This window comes from Silurus meridionalis, chromosome 8, assembly GCF_014805685.1.
Source record: "Silurus meridionalis isolate SWU-2019-XX chromosome 8, ASM1480568v1, whole genome shotgun sequence".
NCBI classification, from domain to species: Eukaryota; Metazoa; Chordata; class Actinopteri; order Siluriformes; family Siluridae; genus Silurus; species Silurus meridionalis.
The window spans coordinates 1,350,812-1,371,532 of NC_060891.1; the positions used below are offsets into that span (position 1 = coordinate 1,350,812).

General features: G+C 40.9%; 1 protein-coding gene and 1 non-coding gene across 15 annotated transcripts in view; one reads left to right on the plus strand and one right to left on the minus strand.

Moving 5' to 3' along the window:
• The first annotated feature begins 353 nt into the window (after positions 1-353).
• The window catches only part of efcab11 (EF-hand calcium binding domain 11), a 61,729-nt gene continuing 41,361 nt past the window's right edge, over positions 354-20,721 (plus strand). For 4 of the 14 annotated variants that reach the window (XR_006926601.1, XM_046854981.1, XM_046854980.1 and 1 more), the window contains exons 1-5: positions 363-525; positions 959-1,054; positions 1,229-1,277; positions 6,301-6,402; positions 13,130-13,220. Coding sequence is in view for 13 of the 14 variants with exons in the window: in XM_046854981.1 (XP_046710937.1) it covers positions 445-525; positions 959-1,054; positions 1,229-1,277; positions 6,301-6,402; positions 13,130-13,220 (419 nt within the window). In the remaining variant the exon portion in view is untranslated. The other 10 variants (XM_046854976.1, XM_046854982.1, XM_046854974.1 and 7 more) reach the window with 10 other exon arrangements.
• trnak-uuu lies at positions 736-808 on the minus strand. Its single transcript has one exon. It is a non-coding gene; the product is annotated as a tRNA-Lys (tRNA).

A 20,721-nucleotide genomic window follows, 5' to 3' on the forward strand; every position in this document is an offset into this window, starting at 1 on the left:
ACTAATGTAGTGAGCAGGCCGCCATTTTAGACTTGACGGTCGCAAAGGAAATTTGAAACGCGCCCTGCTCCCTTCTTTTTACGTAATTGTTATTAAATATAATATAATATAAGATCGATGTTATAATAGATAGTCAGATTATAAATGGATGATAATCTGAAACCCTGCGAGAGACGCACTGTTAGGTATGCACATCCTGGTATAGGACGGTGGCCGTATCACTTTCGCGGTCGAGTTGTATTCATAGTGCACTACGCCGTGTCAGGAAGACACAGTGATCCTGCCCCCTAGGTAGTGCACTCGTGAAGTGAGGGGGCGTTTATTTGAGATGTCATGCGAGCGACGTCCGTTAGAGGGCTCCCGTGCGTGCCAACGCGTCGCCATGGAGATTTTTTCAAACGTAACGCTGAGAGGCGACAGATTCCGAAGGGGACAGAGGGGGAAATGGCCGCCTGTAGGGCCTCTGCGGTGTGTAAGATCGAGGAGAGGAGAATAACCGCTGCTGACAGGAGGAAGTTTGTGTCGGTAAGCGTGTCTACAGAGCCGCGAGAAACCGGTGCCTAGCGGAGAAAGTGTGGTAGAGCTAATCCCGAGTCCTTAGCTAGCTAAACGAGCTCGGAGTGTGTACTGAACTATAAAAGTTTACCACCTGACAAAACACTTATCACACTTCAAATGTAGATTTAGTGCACTTCTGTTTTTTTTTTTCTTTCTTTGAAAGTCAAAAATAATTTCCGCCCGAACAGGGACTTGAACCCTGGACCCTCAGATTAAAAGTCTGATGCTCTACCGACTGAGCTATCCGGGCTCTGAAAGTCTCAATAACATTCAATGCATTTTACTCGTATACGCCCCTTTATTGTTTAAAGAAACTACAACAAACACGCGCAGAATAGTTTTTCCGGGTATCTATCATTATTTTCGCGTCTAACTTTATTTATTATCTCTAAAAAAACAGGTTTTTGATCAGTGTGATGTGGAAAAGAAGAGCTATTTGTCCAGGGAGGATCTGAAGATAGCAGTGGTCATGCTGTTCGGTTATAAACCTTCCAAGGTAAATCCTGAACGCAGCCGCTAGAGGGCGACATTGTGTGCATTATTATCTTGTAGGCATGTGGTGGTTTTTAAGAATTAAAGCAGTGTGTGAATTTTTCATGCATTTGCATAGAAATAAAAAAATATTTTAATTAATTGATTTAATGATTTCCTACTTTTTTTCTAATTGCAGTCAGAGACCAGTATGATGCTGGAGGCTTGTGCTACACCAAACTGTCCAGGTATGGACATGATGAACAGGTCGTTTCAGATTACATCTTGTGTGTGTGTGTGTGTGTGTGTGTGTGTGTGTGTGTGTGTGTGTGAGGAAGCACTTTAAACTTGTCATACATCAGATATAATTTCCTATAGTTTCAAATATGTTAAACGTCACGTTTAACATCAGGGTTTGGTCCTCAGGCGGCTCCTGAAGAGCTCGTCTATTACCTTTTTTCATCACAGAGGTGACTCATCTCCATCTCCATTTAAACTGAAGAAAGACCTCGCTTTATACACACTACTCAAGGGAAACGAAAGCTTGATTTGATTTCGTGTAATCCTTTTTTGCACGTTGCCACGAATAAAAAGACCCCTCACAAAAAAAAGAAGGGAAAAAAAGGGATTTTGGAACGAAACACACCGTTTGACAGACAGGGACGCTGAAGAAAAGAGGGTTGGCAAGCTGTTTTTTTTTTTGTTTTTTTTTTAAGGAGAGACATTAAACGGTTGAAGACCTAGATTAGTAAGCAATTTGTCTCTTGTTTTACGCCACGAGCAAATTGCTTTTGTATACTGCCCCACAGGAAAGCGCGAGATAAATTAGTTAAAGTGGTTTGCTCGCAGTGATGAAATACTCCAGCGTTAAATCTCGCTCCGAGCAAGCGGCGTATTAAATTGCCCCTCTTCTGAATTTCATGTGATTACTAAATTAGTGATGGCAGGAAGGCAGGAAGGAGTGGGTTGCTGGCCCTAATGGGGAAGGATTGGCGAGACCGAGCCGCAGGTTCCCTCCGGCAGACTTTCTTAGAGAATAGATCCCACTCGAACGGCGGCGTCTGAGCCAGGATACGTCGCCGTCTCTCAGTAGCCCACTCACTCCTTTCCTTTTCTTCTGTCTTACTTTGCTTTGAGTAATAAATGCAACACGAGAGCCAGGGTTTTATAGAGCTGTCTTGTTCTGGTGAACACCTCAGTGTCAGGGCTGGCTGGTCTGAGAAACTTAAAAAAAAAAAATAATCTCTATTTTTCCACTCATTCTCACGTGTTTCTGACTGTTACCCAGTTTTTTGCATAGAAACAATGACAGAGGAACTTTCACGTGTCTCAGGTACAGGAACAGGTACAGGGCCAATGAAATGCTGTTAGCATCCAACCAGAAGTGCAAATATCAAAGGTATATGAATGAATGAAATCTAATAAATCTAAATATACATATTTATCTATAATAACATATTATAGGAGTGCAGAATTTGCGGTACCGATCCTGAGAGCAGCTCGGTGCTGTTGTCTATTTTTACATATCGTTTGGACATAACATCAAGACCACCTGCTTAATCGTGTCTGGTCCATGGCTACGCCGCCCCACGCGCAACAAACTGCGATGCACTGTGTACTCTAAAACCATTCTATCAGAACAGCATGAACTTCTTCAGAAGTTTGAGCTACAGGAGCTCGTCTGTTCGATCGGACCACACGTGCTTTGCTCCTCACGTGCATCGATGAGCCTCAGCCGCCCCTGGCCCTGTCGCCGGTTCACCACTGTTCCTTTCTTGGAGCACTTTTGATAGATGACTAAATACTGCAGACCAGAACATCCCACAAGAGCTGCAGTTTCGGAGACGCTCTGACCCAGATGTCTAGACGTCACAATTTGTCAAACTTGCTTAAATCCTTACGCCCATTTTTCCTGCTTCTAACATCAACTTTGAGGAGAAAGTGTTATTTACTTTACCTGTCATAATGTTGTGTCTGTTCGGGATGTGTGTGTGTGTGTGTGTGTGTGTGTGTGTGTGTGTGTGTACACTGTATATAATAAATGAATGAATACCTCCTGGCCAATAAGAATCCAGAGTTTCACAGCGCTGCAGTGTAATATAACCAAAGTCCACAAGAAACTGCATGTTTCAGTGATTTTATAAAGTCCAAGCACGAGAACGCAGTAACAAAACAATATGATAAAACCCAGCGTTCAATAACTGATAATTATTATTTTTTAATTATTAATAACATTTGCAATAATCAAACAGCATTCTTCTGCCATACAATGGAGGGTGTTAACAGGAAGCATTGGTTGCTAAGCAACATATCAGGCGAATATTTAGCGCATCTAATGGACAGAACAATGGCTCGTGCTATGTTATGTTAAAACACGTTTGATATTCTCTGCACGTGATCTTGTAGTTTTGACGACATCTGCGATTATCAGATTAAACCGATCTGCTCCAGTCAATCCTTTTTCTATATTATTGTCTTTCGGAAAGACATTATTATTATTTCATTAATGGGATTGATATCTGCTCAGCGACACTCCTTTTCCATTGATCGACCTGGTAAAATGATGCCAATACGTCCTGCAAAGCAGCATTTGGTGAACGCACATCTAAAATCTACCAGAACAGCCAATCACGCGCCGTCATTCGACCGCCGATCTTGATGCAGTGAAAACTTTCTCGTTCCTGTTTCCCGAGACTTCAACACACTCAGCTTCCAAATCCCGCAAATATTTCTTTTCCATTACATTCCTGTCAGAAAAAAAACCCTCCCACAAATATCGGCTTTATTTTGCAGATGGAGTTATTTATCGTGGCTTTTGTTTAAACAGCCGTCGAGCTGCTCGGGGACGGCGGAGACTCAACAAACGCACACCGCAGCCGATTAGATCACAAGCTCTACATATGTATCTCTGAAAGATCCGTACGCAAAAAAAAAAAACTCGTCTCATTTATATTCAAGACTCTTTAATGAGCGACGAGTCTTTTAACCAGAAAAAACAAAAAATCAGTGTGTGAGTTCAGACTACGCTTTATTTTTATTTTTATTTTGCCATTGAAACAATGAAGGTGTAATACATCGGATTTGTAATGGAACTCAAAAATAAACCCTGATTTCTAAATAGTAACAAAATGCATTTCATTTCTCGAATCTGATTGGTCGAACGTGCATATATTTGCATATATATTTGCATGAGTTTCTTAGTAAAGTCTTATTCACAGGGACTCGTATGGCAGATTTCTCAAACGATCTAATAGTAAACATACAGAACATTGCAAAAGTATTGGGACACTGTGAAAAAAAATAAAAAGCCGTTAATAAATGATTTCTGTCAAATTAAATTATTTAAAAAAAATTTAAAATTAAAAATGAAAGTAAATGAACAGAAAAGAAGTCTGATCAGTGTTTGGTGTGACCATCTTTTGGCTTTCAATTCTTACTTTTGCACACTTTGTACACTTGCATTGCACATTAGCATAAAAATGGGTTTTTAATCAACCAATAGGAATCCAACACTATGGTGCAACACTATAATATAGTGTATACTGTGTAGGAAAAAAAATATATATATGTAGGTAAAGCACAAAATTATTTCGCCCTATTTTTTGTTATTAAGACGCACATCAGTTACAGCTTTCTGGGGAAATTCTGTTTGGTGGGCGAAGCTTAAGGACCAGATCGTTTCTGGATATCTAATCCAGCTACTCAGATCCTGTCTTAGAGTTCAAATTAATGCTGAGCTCATGCTTATTGGTGGCAGAAGGTCCAGTTAATTCCTAAACCACATTAGAACATTTTCAGTGTGTGTGTGTGTGTGTGTGTGTGTGTGTGTGTGTGTGTGTGTGTGTGTGTGTGTGTGTGTGTGGTTTGAGATTCAGAGATTTACAGAAAAGTCTTCGGATGAAACCGCAATCAATCAGAAATTCCTTGTTCTTGGAGACCAAACCCTCTGTTTGTGCGATTTTATTATTAAATTTTTTTGCTTGAACTACTACTTTAACACAAGGTCAGAGCGAGGTTTTATCCGTCAGTCGTAGACACCATTAAACGAAAAGCCGACATCCTGCACTTTAACCTCCTGACCACGTTTTCTTTTCTCTTCACATCCAACGTCACGCACTACAGAGAGAACCAACCTGCACTCGCTTCAGCATCCAATCTACACGCCGCACTGTACGCCATTTATCACGTTTCACGTGTACGCGAAGTGACAGGCTGGATGTTGAGCAACGGCGCGGGTGAAAATAGAGGGATTGCGTTGTAGAGGGTTAGAGGGGAGAAGAGGAGAGGAGAAGAGATACAGGGAAAGGAAAAAAAGCAGGAGATGAGACCACCCAGCTGACACCCTCCCTGTGACGGATGTGCTCTGTATCTGAGGGAATGGCAATCAGCCCTCCATTGGTTTTCTCCTCAACAGCACTGTATGAAGGAAAGGGAGCAAAAGAGAGATAGAGAGAGGGATGGATTTTTAAAGAAGCCCACACAGATTTCCATCTTTCGTTTTTTTTTTTACTAGTTTTTTTCTTTTCCAAGAAATACTTGTGTAAACAAGCCTGAGCTGAATAAATACACTACTATTTGAATATTTTGTTTTCCGAAATACAGCTCATTATTTTCTTAAATATTCACGCATAAGAAATCTACATGATGAGGGTAGTGATATCCACTTCCCTCTGTGATGTCCTGTAAACCTCCCGAGGCTACGACTGCCCTAATTTCCTCAGCGTCAGAAGCAGTGCAGGCCTGGAAAGGATGGGCTTTTTATCAGACATTAGATAATCCATACACATCTCTTTCTCAGATGCATGCACTTTTATTTTTGTGTTCAGTTTTTAGTGAGTGTTTTTGACATGTTAGGTAGTATGTAATTGTTTAATGCATTCTTTTTATGTATATATCATGAATCATGATAGATCAGGAGGGTCTGAACTCCAATCTGTTAATTAATCACCAAAAATGTCTCCAAGACTCATACATGTCGGTGTGACGGAAGCCCTGGAGAGTCCCGTGCATCCCTGCGTACGCTCGGTGTTTCCCCGAAAAAACGCTGCCTAGAACCCCGCAGTCGGGCTTTTTCATCTCAATAACAGCACTCAGAGAAAAATGACTACCCTGCAGGCAAGAGGGAGACGTATTACTCCTTTAAACACAGTGCCTTCAGATGACTGCCATGTAAAGGAAGTAGAGGCACTTGTGAGGAGAGCTCTGTAATATAAACCCAGCGTCTGTCTTTCTTTTTTTTTCTTACTCTCTGTCTCTCTATCTCTTTTAAAGGGGTCTCTTTGGAGCAGTTTGTGTCTCTCATGGGGAGGAAGTTATCAGCAGGGGATCCATATGAGAAGACGAGACGAATCTTCAGGGCGTTTGATCTGCACTGTATGTTCCTCGCTCCGCGCCTCTATCTCTCGTTCTGTCCTCTGCTTTGGTTAAAGAAACACTGTTTTTCAACCTTAGCAGTAGTGTAGGGTGCAGCTAACATGAAGGTTTCATCGTATCGAAAAACTTCAATCTTAACTTCTCAAGTGTGAGGGGAGAAAACAGCGTTTTATTCGAAGATATTCAAGTGTTTTATTCCTCTTCTACTGCAGCAAATCACCAATCCAAATTTTCCATTCATTCCAAAATACAGTTTACTGTTTCTTTATAGCTTAATGTTTAGTCAACAAGTTGTTCTCAATTCCATCATATAAGCCATAAAAAGTCTTGAAAAAGTCAGCGATCGAATTTGAACACTGTCATATCTTATTACAATGCGTTCGTAACGCGTGACTTATCAGCAGGATACATTCATATATAACAGTAGTGTTCATAACACATAAAAATACCAAAGCGAACTGTAGAAATTCAGTGGAACCTCCATACTCGCGACCTTGACACTCGGAAAATCGGATAGTTCGCGAGAAGCCGCGAGTGACTCGAAAGTTCAGAGTTTGTACTAATAAATTACATAATAATGTTTGAAAAACGACTGTATTAGTAGTAAATAAAACATTTATGACAAATCAGAAAAAATCAGAAGGAGAGTCAAAACCTCACAATCTTTTGTTACTCGCGAGGGGTCATGGATTGAAACTAAGATTATTCTCCTTATTTGAAAGCATATTTAATATTAAATAAAGCTAACAAAATTTGGTAAATTGCACTAAACAAGCTGAGGCTGAGCGTCTTCCCATAATGAGACGGTCAGCTGGAGACGCTTTTTATCCCCATAAAACAAACGTCATCTTTGGAAAAACTCAACTCATTTTTTGACTTAAAATTGTGTAGCTAAATATTATCAGGTACTTTATTTGTACTGTTGTGGCTTTGGTTTTTCTCCAGAGCACTTCTGAAGTTTTTCACTATGCAGAAAGTGAATGAAGGTTGAACCGAGAGCACTGTCTCTCTGCAGCTTCTCGCCTCCTCGAACAGGCTGTTCATCTCCTCTCTGCACTTTAACAACCGCACTCCAAGCTTTACATTTTCCAAATGTGAACAGTAAAAAAAATGAGTTTTATCGTCCTCTGTGCGGCTTGTACAGGTCTGTGAACGCTGTTAGCTCTTCAATGATTTGCTTTAGAGCTAAAAGGCCTGTAAAATCGCTCCTTTCTTCTAATTCAGGCCGTAACAGTTTTTGACGCACTTGTTTGAGCCCAGAATTAAGTCCTTTTCTGAAATTAATAGAGTTTCAGATTGAGAGGGTGTTGGGGGACAATGCGATGAAATAGGTTGCGCAGTCCCAGTGGATCATCCACACTCTGTAGAAATGTTGTAGAAACTGCAGCAGAAGTGTGTGCAGGTTGCAGGTTTTCCCTGAATTACGATGCAGATGTGTTGCGATGACCCCACTGTAACGTAAAAGTATTGTAAGTTGAGACGTGGCCTTGCCTACACAGGAGACTTAAAGAATGATCAGTAATGGGGTGGTGTACAGTAATGTGTTAATAATTTAACCAATCACAGTACAGTAATCCCCCGCTTTACCACGGTTCTAATCTCACGCCCCCGGTTTATCGCGGAATTGCATTTGGCACCAAACTAATTAGTTTGACTGATTTTCCCGGTGTCTCGCGAAGTCCAAAACACTTACAGAGAATTGTTTTTATGGAGTTTTATGTTAAAATAATGAAATTTTATCATAAAAATATAATTATTAATTATAAAATGAAGTAAAATACAGTACAGTACTGTATAAAAGAAATAGCATTTTTCAGGTAGCGTCTTTTTATCGCGTTTTTTAACAGTTTCGCAGGGGTTTTGGAACCTAACCACCGCGATAAACGGCGGATTACTGTACATCCTTTAGCAAAACAGAGCAATTTGCACTACCGTAATGTCTAAACTATACAGTATACATGTACGTGGCAGCGAGTGAAGGGCGGCGACTAATCAGTGCGCTCTGATTCAGTGTCCGGCGACACTGATTAAAAGAAGAGCGACAATAGTTGAAACTGGGCTTTAAAACACCAAAAACAGTGGGAAAAGTCACACGCTGAAAAAATCGAGACAGATAAACTCAGTCAACTGCTGGTGAGAATAAGGCGTCTCACAAGGCAGGAGATGCGAAAATCCTGGCAGCTACATTTCCCTACCACACGAAACTGGAGATATTTGTATAATTTTGTCGTATTGTAAGATCGTAAAAATTGTGATTCAGTATGTGTGTATATATATATATATATATATAATATAGATTCCTTTGCTGTGGTGTGTGTGTGTATAAATAACTAATTAAATTTTGTTCTTGCTTAAATCATACCAGAGAATCAGATGAGAGTGATTTAATTTAGAGTGAAGGAGGAGAACTTTTTAATTAACCCCAATGACCTTCATAAAGAAGTGCACAAGCGTATATATGCAGGGGGCACATCCTGTTTCATTCTTCCTTCCATCCTTTCTGAACACCTTTTCTCTATCGGTCTTTGCGGTTTAACTCAAATGTCTTGCACTTCTTATAACTTGTCCATTTCTTCCTTAAAATTAAAGGTTGGATCAGTGTTTTTCTTTTGTTACACAAGTTAATGTTCTACTCAAATTCCAGCGTCTTTCATTAAAACATGCCTAATTCAGATCTTCGGGAGAACCCAGGAAACAGTATGATCTCCATCCAGCTGAACCTCTACCGCAACGACTGACTGTACCTTTAAATCGATCTAAAAGAAAAGTGTATCTCCAAATACTGAAACTTGTTTGAGGTGGATGTTGATTTGAAATGAGATTGCTAGTGAACCATCAAATTCATCTGAAGGACCAAATTACTTCGCCAGAGTTCATTCATCCTTTCTTTGAATTATTAGCGACCTGAAAATGAGCTAATTTACGAGCGGCGCTCAGGAGTCTGCATCGAAGTTTGGAAATTAGACTTTTAGCAACTTTTTTTAGTAGCTTTTTTTTTTCCAGCAAATCAGTATGAGCTAATTTTAGATTACGAGAATTTAGTATAGTAACGAGTTTAGTAGAATTTAGATTCAGCTACTTTTTATAAGAATTATATATATATATATATATATATATATATATATATATATATATATATATATATATATATATATATATATATATAAAACCTGTGGTTTGCAGCAGCACTATTCTCAGAGCTGCTTTTGTAGAAAAACGGTAAAAAACTGTTAAAAAAAATTATATATATATATATTTTTTTTTTTTTTTTTACAGTTTTTTTACCGTTTAGTTTTCTACAAATGCAGCTCTAAGAGTAGTGCTGCTGCAAACCACAGTTTATGCGCTTTAAATATGAGTAAACTTGATTTGTGTCTAGTGACTCAAGTGACTTGTATAGAGGAGGGGCCACGTAAACAGATTAAGAAATATGAAATCAATGATAATTTAACATTTATGGAAGGAGTCTCCAGTGTCAGCACTTTGATTGTCAGTGATAAAACTGTAAATTTCCCATTAAGGGAACAAAAGTGTTTTTCTGGGTAAAATGAAAATACTTCCCATAAAGTATTTTCATTTTACCCAGAAAAACAATGAGAAAATAACTATATAATGCTATAATGCAAGTGAGAACTATCCTACTACTAAAATGTAACTCTAAATAGATAAAATAATACACTATATAGACAAAAGTATTGGGACTCCTGATCTCTTCTACCATACTTTACTTGAACTTTGGAGACCCAAACCTGTTCCAGCATGAAGATCTGGTTTACATGGTTTGGAGAGGAAAATCTTGAGTGGCCTGCTATAGAGCTCTGATCTCAACCCTTTGGGATGAATGTGAACACTAACTGTACCCCAGGCCTTCTCACCTCACCTATATCACTAACTTACTTTACTAACACCCTTGTGTTCCTAGTGGAACATCTTCCCAGTAGAGTGGAGGGAAATATAAGCGCACATTTGGACTAAATGTGGAATACGGTGCTTAAAAAGCACATACCATACTTATGACCAGGTGTCCACATTTGGCGATATAGTGTATATGCCAATCTATAATGAATCTTTAATTACTGTGGTATAAGTGAAATCCAATATCCCAGGACTTTGGGGTGGTAACAGTGTCTCACAGTGTGCTTTGTTTCTCTACAGCACTATCGTGATTGTTCCCTTTTCTAATCAGAAACTTCCGCTGTACACAAATGCGTTAAAACAAGACCAGCATTAGAGCGACAGCTGCCAGAGAAGCCGTTTAGTTCAAAGTTTATATTGCCGCAACACGTCTCAATAATTTCATCAGCTCCAGGATAGATTGCCTTTGTTCCTCTGCCAACTTAGCTTAAAACCTCTGTTTGGGTTTTCCGTGCGTGAAGGATCTGACAGCATGCCAACGCCGGCGAGCCCTCCGCTGTCTTCAGCATCGCCTGCCGCAGCTGCGTGAGGTGTTTGAAGGCTTCGTCAGCGCTGTCACCCCCGTCCTTGTCTTCAATGGGAACAAATTGAGGGGAAAAGCACGCTTAAGTGTGCTACCTCTATCCTGAGCTGATGTGGCAGCGTGCCCAGTGATGGAGTGTGCTTGGCACCGCCAGAAAACCTGTCATTTTCTCACGTAGACCCCACCTCTCCATCAAAGCAGGCCACACACTTATTGACATTGGCTCTCCATCCTACCTGTAGTAGAACCAGCTCAGGAGCATGTGGGTTTTTATGCCAAAGCATGCCTTCTGCATATCAAACATACCAGTCTACATTTTATACTGTGAACATTACCAGTACTTTTTAGACTTTTGCACAGAAATTAGCTTAGAAATGTCCTGTATTATCACACGACATTAAAATTCTTCATACCACATCAAAAAACCTTAACAATTAAACCCAGTGTAATATTTAATACACAGTGTATTACAGTGTAATACACATTTCAAAGTCAAATATTGACTCTTTTTTTAGCTACATTTTGTGAAATCAGTCATTCCTTTTTATTTACAAGGATAAAAACGTAACTGGTGAAACACGTGGCGAGTCACCAATCAGGATCGAGCGCACGCTCTGTTTTACACGTGTTCTGATCGGCGCTCGGTGCATCTACTGATCACCAACATACAGTTCAGCATCAGTTCAACATCAAGTAGAACATTTAGAGAGGAATAAATGATGAAGAAACTACAGACTCGAACTCACCACAACACACGTGACCTCGTTTACACGTTTTTGTTAAAGGTTTTGGGCTCATGATCATTGTAATAGAAATCAATCAGTGTTTGAGTCATTAATATCATTCTATTAAAAGACCAGTGTGCTGAGAGTCACATTTGAGTCTTTCCACATAAACTGAGGTGATTAATTAAAGAATCTTGTGATGATATGATAATGATAATAGAAACATTAGAGTTATAATAAATAATAGTATTTTAATACTTAAGTACATTTGAAGGGAAATATTTTTGTACTTTTACTCAAGTGAAAGTTTAATAGAAGACTTTTAGGTTTACTGGAGTCACATTTTACTGAGTGAATCTTTACTTTAACTGAACTACCTGGTTTATGTACTTCGTCTGCCACTGGTAAAACAATTATATGATATATTTTATATTTTTATGCACTCAGTTTGATAACTGTTTATTTCATCCATAGGAAAAATAAATGATACAAATTTTTAAATGTTGCCAATGAGCTTAATGGAACCACTATAGACGTAATGAATAGATATTACAAATCATATAGACATCAGGTTTTATCTAATAATGAACAGTGACAGGTACAGAGCATGGAAGCTGCTGTTAATGAGAAATAATCAACACCTTCTGATCAATAGGATTAGAAATTCAGCATCGTCATGGCGTAACGTTAATTAATTATTGTTGCATGTATTGTGCAAGTAAAACTGTTAGAGTGGATATGTTTTTGTGTTTTTTTTTCCGCACTCCAGTTTGTGGGTGTGTGCTTTTCGTCCTTCACTCAATCGATTTGAGCTGCAATTTTTTGCTGATCTGGTGAAAGTGCTGTAGTACGGTCAGTCCTGGGAATTGATATGCACCGCTCTATGTTTGCTCTCATCCCTGTGATCCTCAGCTCAGAGCCGCTCCAACCCCCCCTCATCAGTTCAGCAGACACGCTAAACATATTCCACTTTCAGCCCTGACTTTGGACGACAGTGTTCTAAAGCTCCTCAGGGGAGCTATTTCCGGTGAATCAAAGCCCACGGTGGCAGAATGACGAGCTTGGAGACACCAGATCCTCAGTGCTCTCAGGAAGCAATTCCTTTGGCACTCGGAGTCGAATTCTGTCTCTTTCTATCAGCCCTCACAGGAAAAAAAAAAAAACACCAACTCAACAGCAAGAGCAGGAAACGGGCAGTTCTCAACATGATTGTTTTTCAGATTCGTTTCTTCATTCGTTTTATCTAAAATGACTACAGAATTCAGTCCAAGCATAAAGACGAGGTCTTCGATGGTTAAAGAATTCGATAGTAATGATGTGTCCTGATTAGATGGTTGCTGGTGGTCCATATTATTTGTATTTATTTTTCGTTTCCAGAACCTCAATGCACCCACAGAGAGTTATTTTAATAAACCTGCCACAGGGTGACTAGAAGTTCACTAAATATTGCACTTAATAAAATCTGTACCCTTTAAAGACAGTCCTGGGGTTTGTACTAACAACCTTTCCTAGGAAGACCCTCGGTAGATGTGATTTTGATGAACCTCGTTTTTTTTTCCCGCAGGCCGCGGATTCCTCAAGGTCGAGGACTTCAGAAGCGCGTTTGCGAGAGTGGTGCCCAGGCTGCCGGAGCGCACCGTGCTGGAGGCTTTTCGGTAAGAAAATGGCCGCTTCCTTTGGGGAGGCATCATTCAGTGAGTAATGTGTTTCTTTCGATGCTTCTTTCGTCCCTCGTCTCACATGCAGACCGCTCAGTGACAGAAAGTAAACACACTTAAACACCATCCAATTCTTCCCAAACCTCTGCAGAAGCTCGGTGCTCCAAATGCTCTTGATTTAAAACAAACCTATCACAGATATACTATATATCGATATACGATTATATCCTCAGTGTGTGTGTTTCAGCATCAATCTGATCCTTTCCTTCCCAACCACTCAAATGATCCCCTTTTTCCGGAGAGTAGAGCTTAGGGGTGTGGATCTCCCCTGCTGAGGTGACAAAAGATCACAATACAAGTTTATGAGAGATGCAAGCAGGCAGCAATTCAGCATGACAGAACGTACAGTTGTTTCCATGTAATACAATGTGTTTTGGAAATAACTGAGAAAGTAAATAAATAGAAAGCCATAATTTACAGAACCAGGAGCTAAAGGATCCAGAGGATGAGCATTATAGGGAGTGACTCTAACACTCTTTTTGTAGTATGGATGCCACATTCTTTTGACTGAAACATGCACACAGTACAGACAATGCCATAAGAGTAAAAGTCGACAGCCGGATGTCACGCATTTTACCGATATCGATAGCTTGGTTGGATCGTACTCGCCGATAACCGATTAATCAACCGATTTAAAATGGATACTGGATTAAAAAACACTATGTAAAAAAGTACTGAACTTCATTTAAAAAAAATAAAATAATAATCTCTACTGAATCATGAATACATGAATGAATAAATCTAATTATATATCATGACTAAATAATAAATATAATATAGCGTTCTCTGTGCAGCACAAAGTGTCGCGCGTCAAAACAAACAGCACGTGGTGTCAGTGATACGCCTCTAGAGGCCGCTCTCGTAATGACAGCGGACTTTCTCAGCCACTCCAGCAACGGACGCAACCTGGAAAAACTATTGGTATGAATTTTAGCTCCAGCAATCAGTCGACCTCTACTTAGGAGTTTGCATTTTATTTTTCCTGGCACTTTAAAAGACATGGGTCATACCTGTGTTGGTCTGACAGATACTTGTGATGCCTCCTTTTAACAAGACAGACAGGCACATTTACCTTCTTTGCTAAATAGAGGAAAACCCTGGAGAAAAAAGAGGGACACAGTGCCAATGAAATATTCTTGTTACAGTTGCAGTGTAATAAGTAAAAGATTTGGTGTAATACATAGCCGTCATTTCATTAATATATTAATAGCGTCGTACCTGGTATTGGATTTGGGAATGGTTGAATCCGCTCACTCACAATTTCCAACTCGGCTCAGCCGCGCCGTAAATATTGAAGCTTGCGCACCAATTGGAAACCCCGAATCTTTACACCCCTAGGGGAACCTCCTCCTGCGCGCACGCCGTGCGTTCACGCCCATTCCCAACATTTATCACCAAGCCGAGATCCATTACCAAATCCCGGCCAATACGAGCCTCTCGGTGTTTTATCGCAGTGTGTGTTCTGTGGTGGTTTGGGCTGTCAGGAGGTTTGGGCTGTCTGCATGGATCTGCAGTTTTTCTCACACATTATTACCACCTCTTTGCTGTTTTGGAGGGAGAACACGAGCGCTGGCTGGAGCGCCGAAAGGGCGTGCTGTCTTTCCCTCCGCGTGAGGAGAAGCCCTGGAAATTCTCGGAGGTGTGATGTGGGCAGGGGACGGCGTGTGTTGGAGGGTGTGTATTTGCATGTGTGTGTGTGTGAGGAGATTTAGTGCCGTGGTGGCTGTGACTCATCCACTGCAGTTAGGATATGGTGGTGCAGTCACTGCTGAGAGCACCATGCTGTCTTCAGAGCCCAGTTACTAAGCAAATGTCTTTCTCTTCTCGAAAACAGTGGGTGTTTATCAGGGGCTACACACACACACACACACACACACACACACACACACACACACACACACACACACACAGCATTTGTTGAGGTCAGACAAAAATGATAAAGATACAGCAGTGTTTTTTTTTTGTCGTTGTTAACATGTTCATAACTCCAGAATTACAGCGATCACAGCGGCCGTGACCTCTCGCCTCACCGCCCGTCCGTCGAATATGCCCATAAATTAGCATCCTGTCCAGCGAACACGCCGTCAAACAGAACGGCTGGAGGTCACACGACAAGCAAAATGAAGATGAAGAGCTGGGCGATGGTTCTGAGTGATTTATATGGACCTTTTAATAGCTTATTAAGAACATAATTATCGTTGCACTGCTGCTTTTTTTTTTCCCCGCTAAGCGCATTCGCTGCAGCTTACGTGAAAATAAAAATCGCGTAAGCTTTAGCGTTCATCAGCTTTAACCTCAGCGTTTTTACAAAAAGAAAACATGGACGTCTTTGTGTTTATCAAGACATGTTACAGCGCCCCTGGAGCACAGAGGGTTAAGGGCCTTGCTCAAGGTCCCCAAGAGTGGCAGCTTGGCGGTACTGAGGCTTGAACCCCCACAACGTGCATATTTAATAACCTAGTATATATTTTGATCGATTCGTATAAATAAAGACCTACATCTCCTACATCTCCTTTCTCCTACATGGACAATTTTTTGCACTATGCACCAGGAATCTTCCTTCCTATGTTTCTTATACCCCCTATATACAATCTTATTTTGTCTATTTATTAGAGGAATATAACTTTTTACTCTTTTTTTCTTTCTGACAGAACACCTGAGGCTTGAGGTGTCATTATTTTTAATAGACCAACCTGTTTTTGAGTTGATACCCATGTGAACAAGGCTAATTATTACAGAAACCAGACTTTATAAATTCTCCTTCCAGCATTGTTACTGAGATGAGGTGTTCCTTGTTTTTTTTTTTCTTCATTAGGCTTCTTCGTAATCACGAATGATCATGATATAATCTACATTGTGATTATAAATGTACGGTTATATTGTGAATCTCTGCAGTTACTGTGTCTATGAATTGAAAGATCTGTTTTACACTTATTCAGGATCGCCTCAGGAGCAGAGTCGGTAGTTGCAGTTAGTAATCTAAAACCTGAGTCCCGTGTGTGTGTGTGTGTGTGTGTGTGTGTGTGTGTGTGTGTGTGTGTGTGTGTGTGTGTATGTGAGAGTGTGTGGATGTGGATTCCCAGCCAGCAGCAAAAGAAGTACACTCAAAGTCATAACCTTCACGCCACTGTGCCATCTTGTTTTGCTGCCTGCATCACATCACATCACCCTCCTCTTTTTTCCTCCTCTTCCTCCTCCTCCTTCTCTTCCTCCTCCTCCTCCTCCTCCTCCTCCTCCTCCACATCACCGCCACTCCTTAAACCCGACGTCCAGGCGAGACGGAGAGATGAAATTCAGCAGAAAAAGAGAAGGAGGAAAGAAAGGTGAGATACGAGGCCCAGATCGAGCGCTGCGTTCCAGAGTTTATCTGCGAGCCCAGAGATGTGTTTAGGACCGATTATCACAGGAAAAGTGATAAATGGGAACCCTACGTATATATATGTGTGTGTGTGTGTGTGTGTGTGTGTGTGTGTGTGTGTGTGTGTGTGTGTGTGGTGTTCATGTGTCCCTCGTATTCCTGGTTTCAAGCTTGCACGTTTGTAGTGTGAAAGAAAAAAAAGAGCAACACCCTTGTCCTGTCCTTTTTTATCATAATTATAGCAGAAGAATGGAGCGACCCTGCAGGCTTCACACCATTAGCAGAGAGGCGGGTGCCTCTTTATGCGCAGCAGATTTATGGGCGCGCGCCTGGCGCTCCCGACCGACGTTGACGCCGTCATCGCTTTCTCCTCCGCCCGCCTGTTGCCATGGCGACGGCGTACTCGGAGCCGGGGCCCCAACGCACCTTAAGCAGCGCCTGCAGTTTTTCTTTTTTTTTCTTTTGCCTTTTTTTTTTCCTCCCTTCCTCTGCGTCTTCTCCTCTCTTTTGTTGTCTGTGTTTCCAGAGCAACTATCTGTCATCTCCTTTCCATAAATACTTGCTGCACACATTCTTGAGAGAACGGCAAGCTCAGCTTTCACATTGTCTGCTTTGAACGCTCACAGCTGTAATCAAACCTTACAGATAGATGTCAAGTGTTGCTCTAGGAAGGCTCTTAAATGTATATAAAAAAAAAAAAAGCTTTGTGCAATGCATTTTTTTATTTTACGCATTTTTCATTTGCGTACATTATCGATGGAATGAAGCACGAACCTGGTGAGCATTTAAGTCCATTTTTTGGTTTGATGCCCTTTTTCAGCATACCGAACGTAATCAGACCGTCGCGTTGCCCGTGTCACTGAATCACGAGTAAACCATCTGAAAGCCGTCGGTCTTATCAGAGAAAAATAATGAAGTAATTATATACGTCTCTGAATGTTTCGGCGCTCGAGTTTACCCAAAGACTCGGTTTCCTCTGCCTTCTGAGTCTCTTTAATCAGCTGAAAGGAGGCCTGATGAATATGAGGATTCATTAGCAATCTTAAATTAAACTTCTGTAACTCTCCTATGAACCACTGGTGGATTTTTTTTTCATCTTTCCAGAATAGTGCTGAGCCTAAATCTATGTTTGTCTTGTAACTGGGAATTGACCACCGGGAGTAAAGATATTCCAAATTTTCCGGACGCACCCAGACCTGGAGTAGGGTCACAATCCTGCTCAAGCAGTGTTTTTTTTTATCATTTTTATTTATTTATTTATTTTACAGAAGAACTAGTGACGGGAAGAGACTCCTACAGATCAGCTGTATAATTAGCCTCACTTGCTCCCAGCGTGAGTGCGTTTACTGCATATTGAGAGTTTGCCCTTTTCTTTTGCCACCATATCAAGGTAATTACATTTCCTTTTGTAGCCCCGTGAAAGGAGGCATCACTGGCCTGCAGTTTTACTGCCTGCCCATTGAAGCTTGGAGTACATAAATCCCTTAAAGTAGCTCTTTTTCTCCCTCCTCCTGCCCACACGGTGAGCTTAATGAAAGCACAATGAGGCAGCTTGAGTGCAAAGTAAACAGCTAATGGTTGAGGGAAACGTGGCTTTTGGGAGCCGTGTGTCCGCTGACAGAGCGCCGTCATTCTCACCAGAGCCGTGCGATTCTGATTGGTTAGAGGATGTCTTATTAACATACTGTTAATCAAATATATTACTGTTCACCGTTACAGTAACAACGTACCTACACCGGATGTGCTGCACAAACGGATCAAAAACCTGCACAACCCGATGTTTATTTAACGTTTTTGGAAGGAGCCTCCAGTGTCAGGGTTTTCCCAGCGTTCTTCCAGAACGTGTCATCTTCAGAAAGAGGGAATATGTAATTTGTATGCCTGGTTTTGCATCTGCTTCTGCTACCGTTCATTCAGTGCATTACGCTACAATTCAACCTATATATTAAATCAAACATTACTCTTATTTAGTTCTTATTGCTCACTTTTTCCAGCCATTTTTGAGTTTTTGAGCTTTTTACGTGGTCGGAGAGCAAATAAAGTTGTCCTTTGTTTGAACTTAGTTTTTGTCATTTCTTCAGCGAGATCAAGGGGAAAAAAGGAAAAATGCAAAACTGACCGGAGATTTCCTCGGCCTGCTTTGGTGTTTCATTTTACCCAAACACGATTCTGTTTTGTGTTAAGCTCGCTGTCTGGTTCTGCACTCCTCCGCCGGCTTGTTTTTGATTCAGCGGGAGAGAGCTGGGCGAGGGCAGGCTGTGCTAGCAGAGGGTAATGCAGTAATCACGTTGGCTCCCCCTGGAGTGGGCGAAAGGGTTAGCAGAGTGCTGCCCTCTGCCTGTGGCGACTCCCCCAGCTGCTGCACTCCAGAAAGCCTGGCTGTTTCACACACATACACACACACACACACACACACACACACACACACACACTCTCTCTCTCTCATCATGGTTGTCGCTGTTTGAATTTCAGTCAGTGAAAGAATTTACTGTCTGATTGGGTGTAGGACTAAGAAACAGGTCTGATTATATTTCGGATTTTCACTTTTTTTGAGATGTTTACTGACAAAATCACAAGTCAATGGTTTTATTATTTTTTGGATGTTTTGAACAACAAGTTTAAGATTAGTTCATTCTCATTAGGGCACACAATAGTAGTATAGAAGCTGTGTAAGGGATCAACCACGGTGTCATGCTGATAGAGTGCTGTGATGATGCGAAGTAACTGTGACCACCACAATCATCTGGAGGAGACCGTGTAGGAGATATGCTGGAGGAGACACGTTATAGCAGAGGTTAAAGTAAAGGGTGGAGGAGACATGGAGGTAATGGTAATGGTTAAGGAGTTGGGTGGAGGAGATGTTTTTTTGTAGGGTGGATGGTTTGAGGAAAAGGAGTTCCAAAAATTACCATGACAGCTATAACATAAGCATATTTTGGAATTTTTCCTTCCACTGTGTCCGTCCCCACTGCAAAACACATGCGATTCAACAGTGTACAAACATGTTTACTGCATTTCAGAGAAATATGTGAGGTTTATTTGGAGAACTCAACTGTTCCTTTTCCGTCCACTGAAACACAGTTGTGTCTTTCTTCTCGATTTGGATTTGTTGTTTTGTTTGAGCGTTGTTTTTTCTGGCTTTGTTTTTTTCCTTCTCTCAAACCTGCCACAGTTCGTGCTCTCGGGTTACAGGTTCGCCTCGTAACCTTAAAAGTTTCAAGAGCGATGCAGTACAGCTGTCAACAATCCTTTTCAAAGACAAGCTCCAGTGTGTGTGTGTGTGTGTGTGTGTGTGTGTGTGTGTGTGCACTGCACGTCTTAAAGAGAAAGCCCTGAGGTGTGAGACTGCTCTGTCTCCAGATAGCTGTGAGCCTCGTAAGCCGCTGCTTATCGATGATTATTCGTCTCCCGGTGCTACATCAAGATGTTTACTTGGGCCAAAGCCACGAGATGAGCAAACTCTCTCCAGGGCAAGAGAGAAGCAAATAATACAGGATGTGTGCCAGCCTCAGCTTCAAGCCAGACTAAGCAAAAAGAGCTAAATAAATCCAGTTCTAGCTGGTCATATGTGTGTGTGTGTGTGTGTGTGTTTGTTTTCCTGTGTGTAAAAGTGTATATATTGTACAGTTGATGTAGACACACAGCGTATTGTTCTGTATCTCTCTGTAGAGCAGATTTCAATATACAGAAATTCACCAGTTATTTTCAGTGTGATGTCGAGCGCAATAACATGCATTACAGCATTACAGGACTTTATAGTACAAAGTTATAATAAGTAACAAGTTATTCGCACTGAAGCAGCCACATTTCACTCAAGTAAATATTTACTGCTGTATCGGTACTTTTACTTCACCTGTTTCCTGGGGGCGCTGCTGTAAAAACTGTTATGTGTATCATTGTTGTCATAAATGTTACCTGATTGTTTGTTGCTTTTTTAAACATTACATGCCAGAGAATGACACTGATGTACTTTGATTTAATGTACATTACTTTTCAAATATACTCGCTGCTCTTGAGTACTTTTACTCTACTCACACTACATTGGAAAATTATATTACTTTTATTTGAGTATGTTCATAG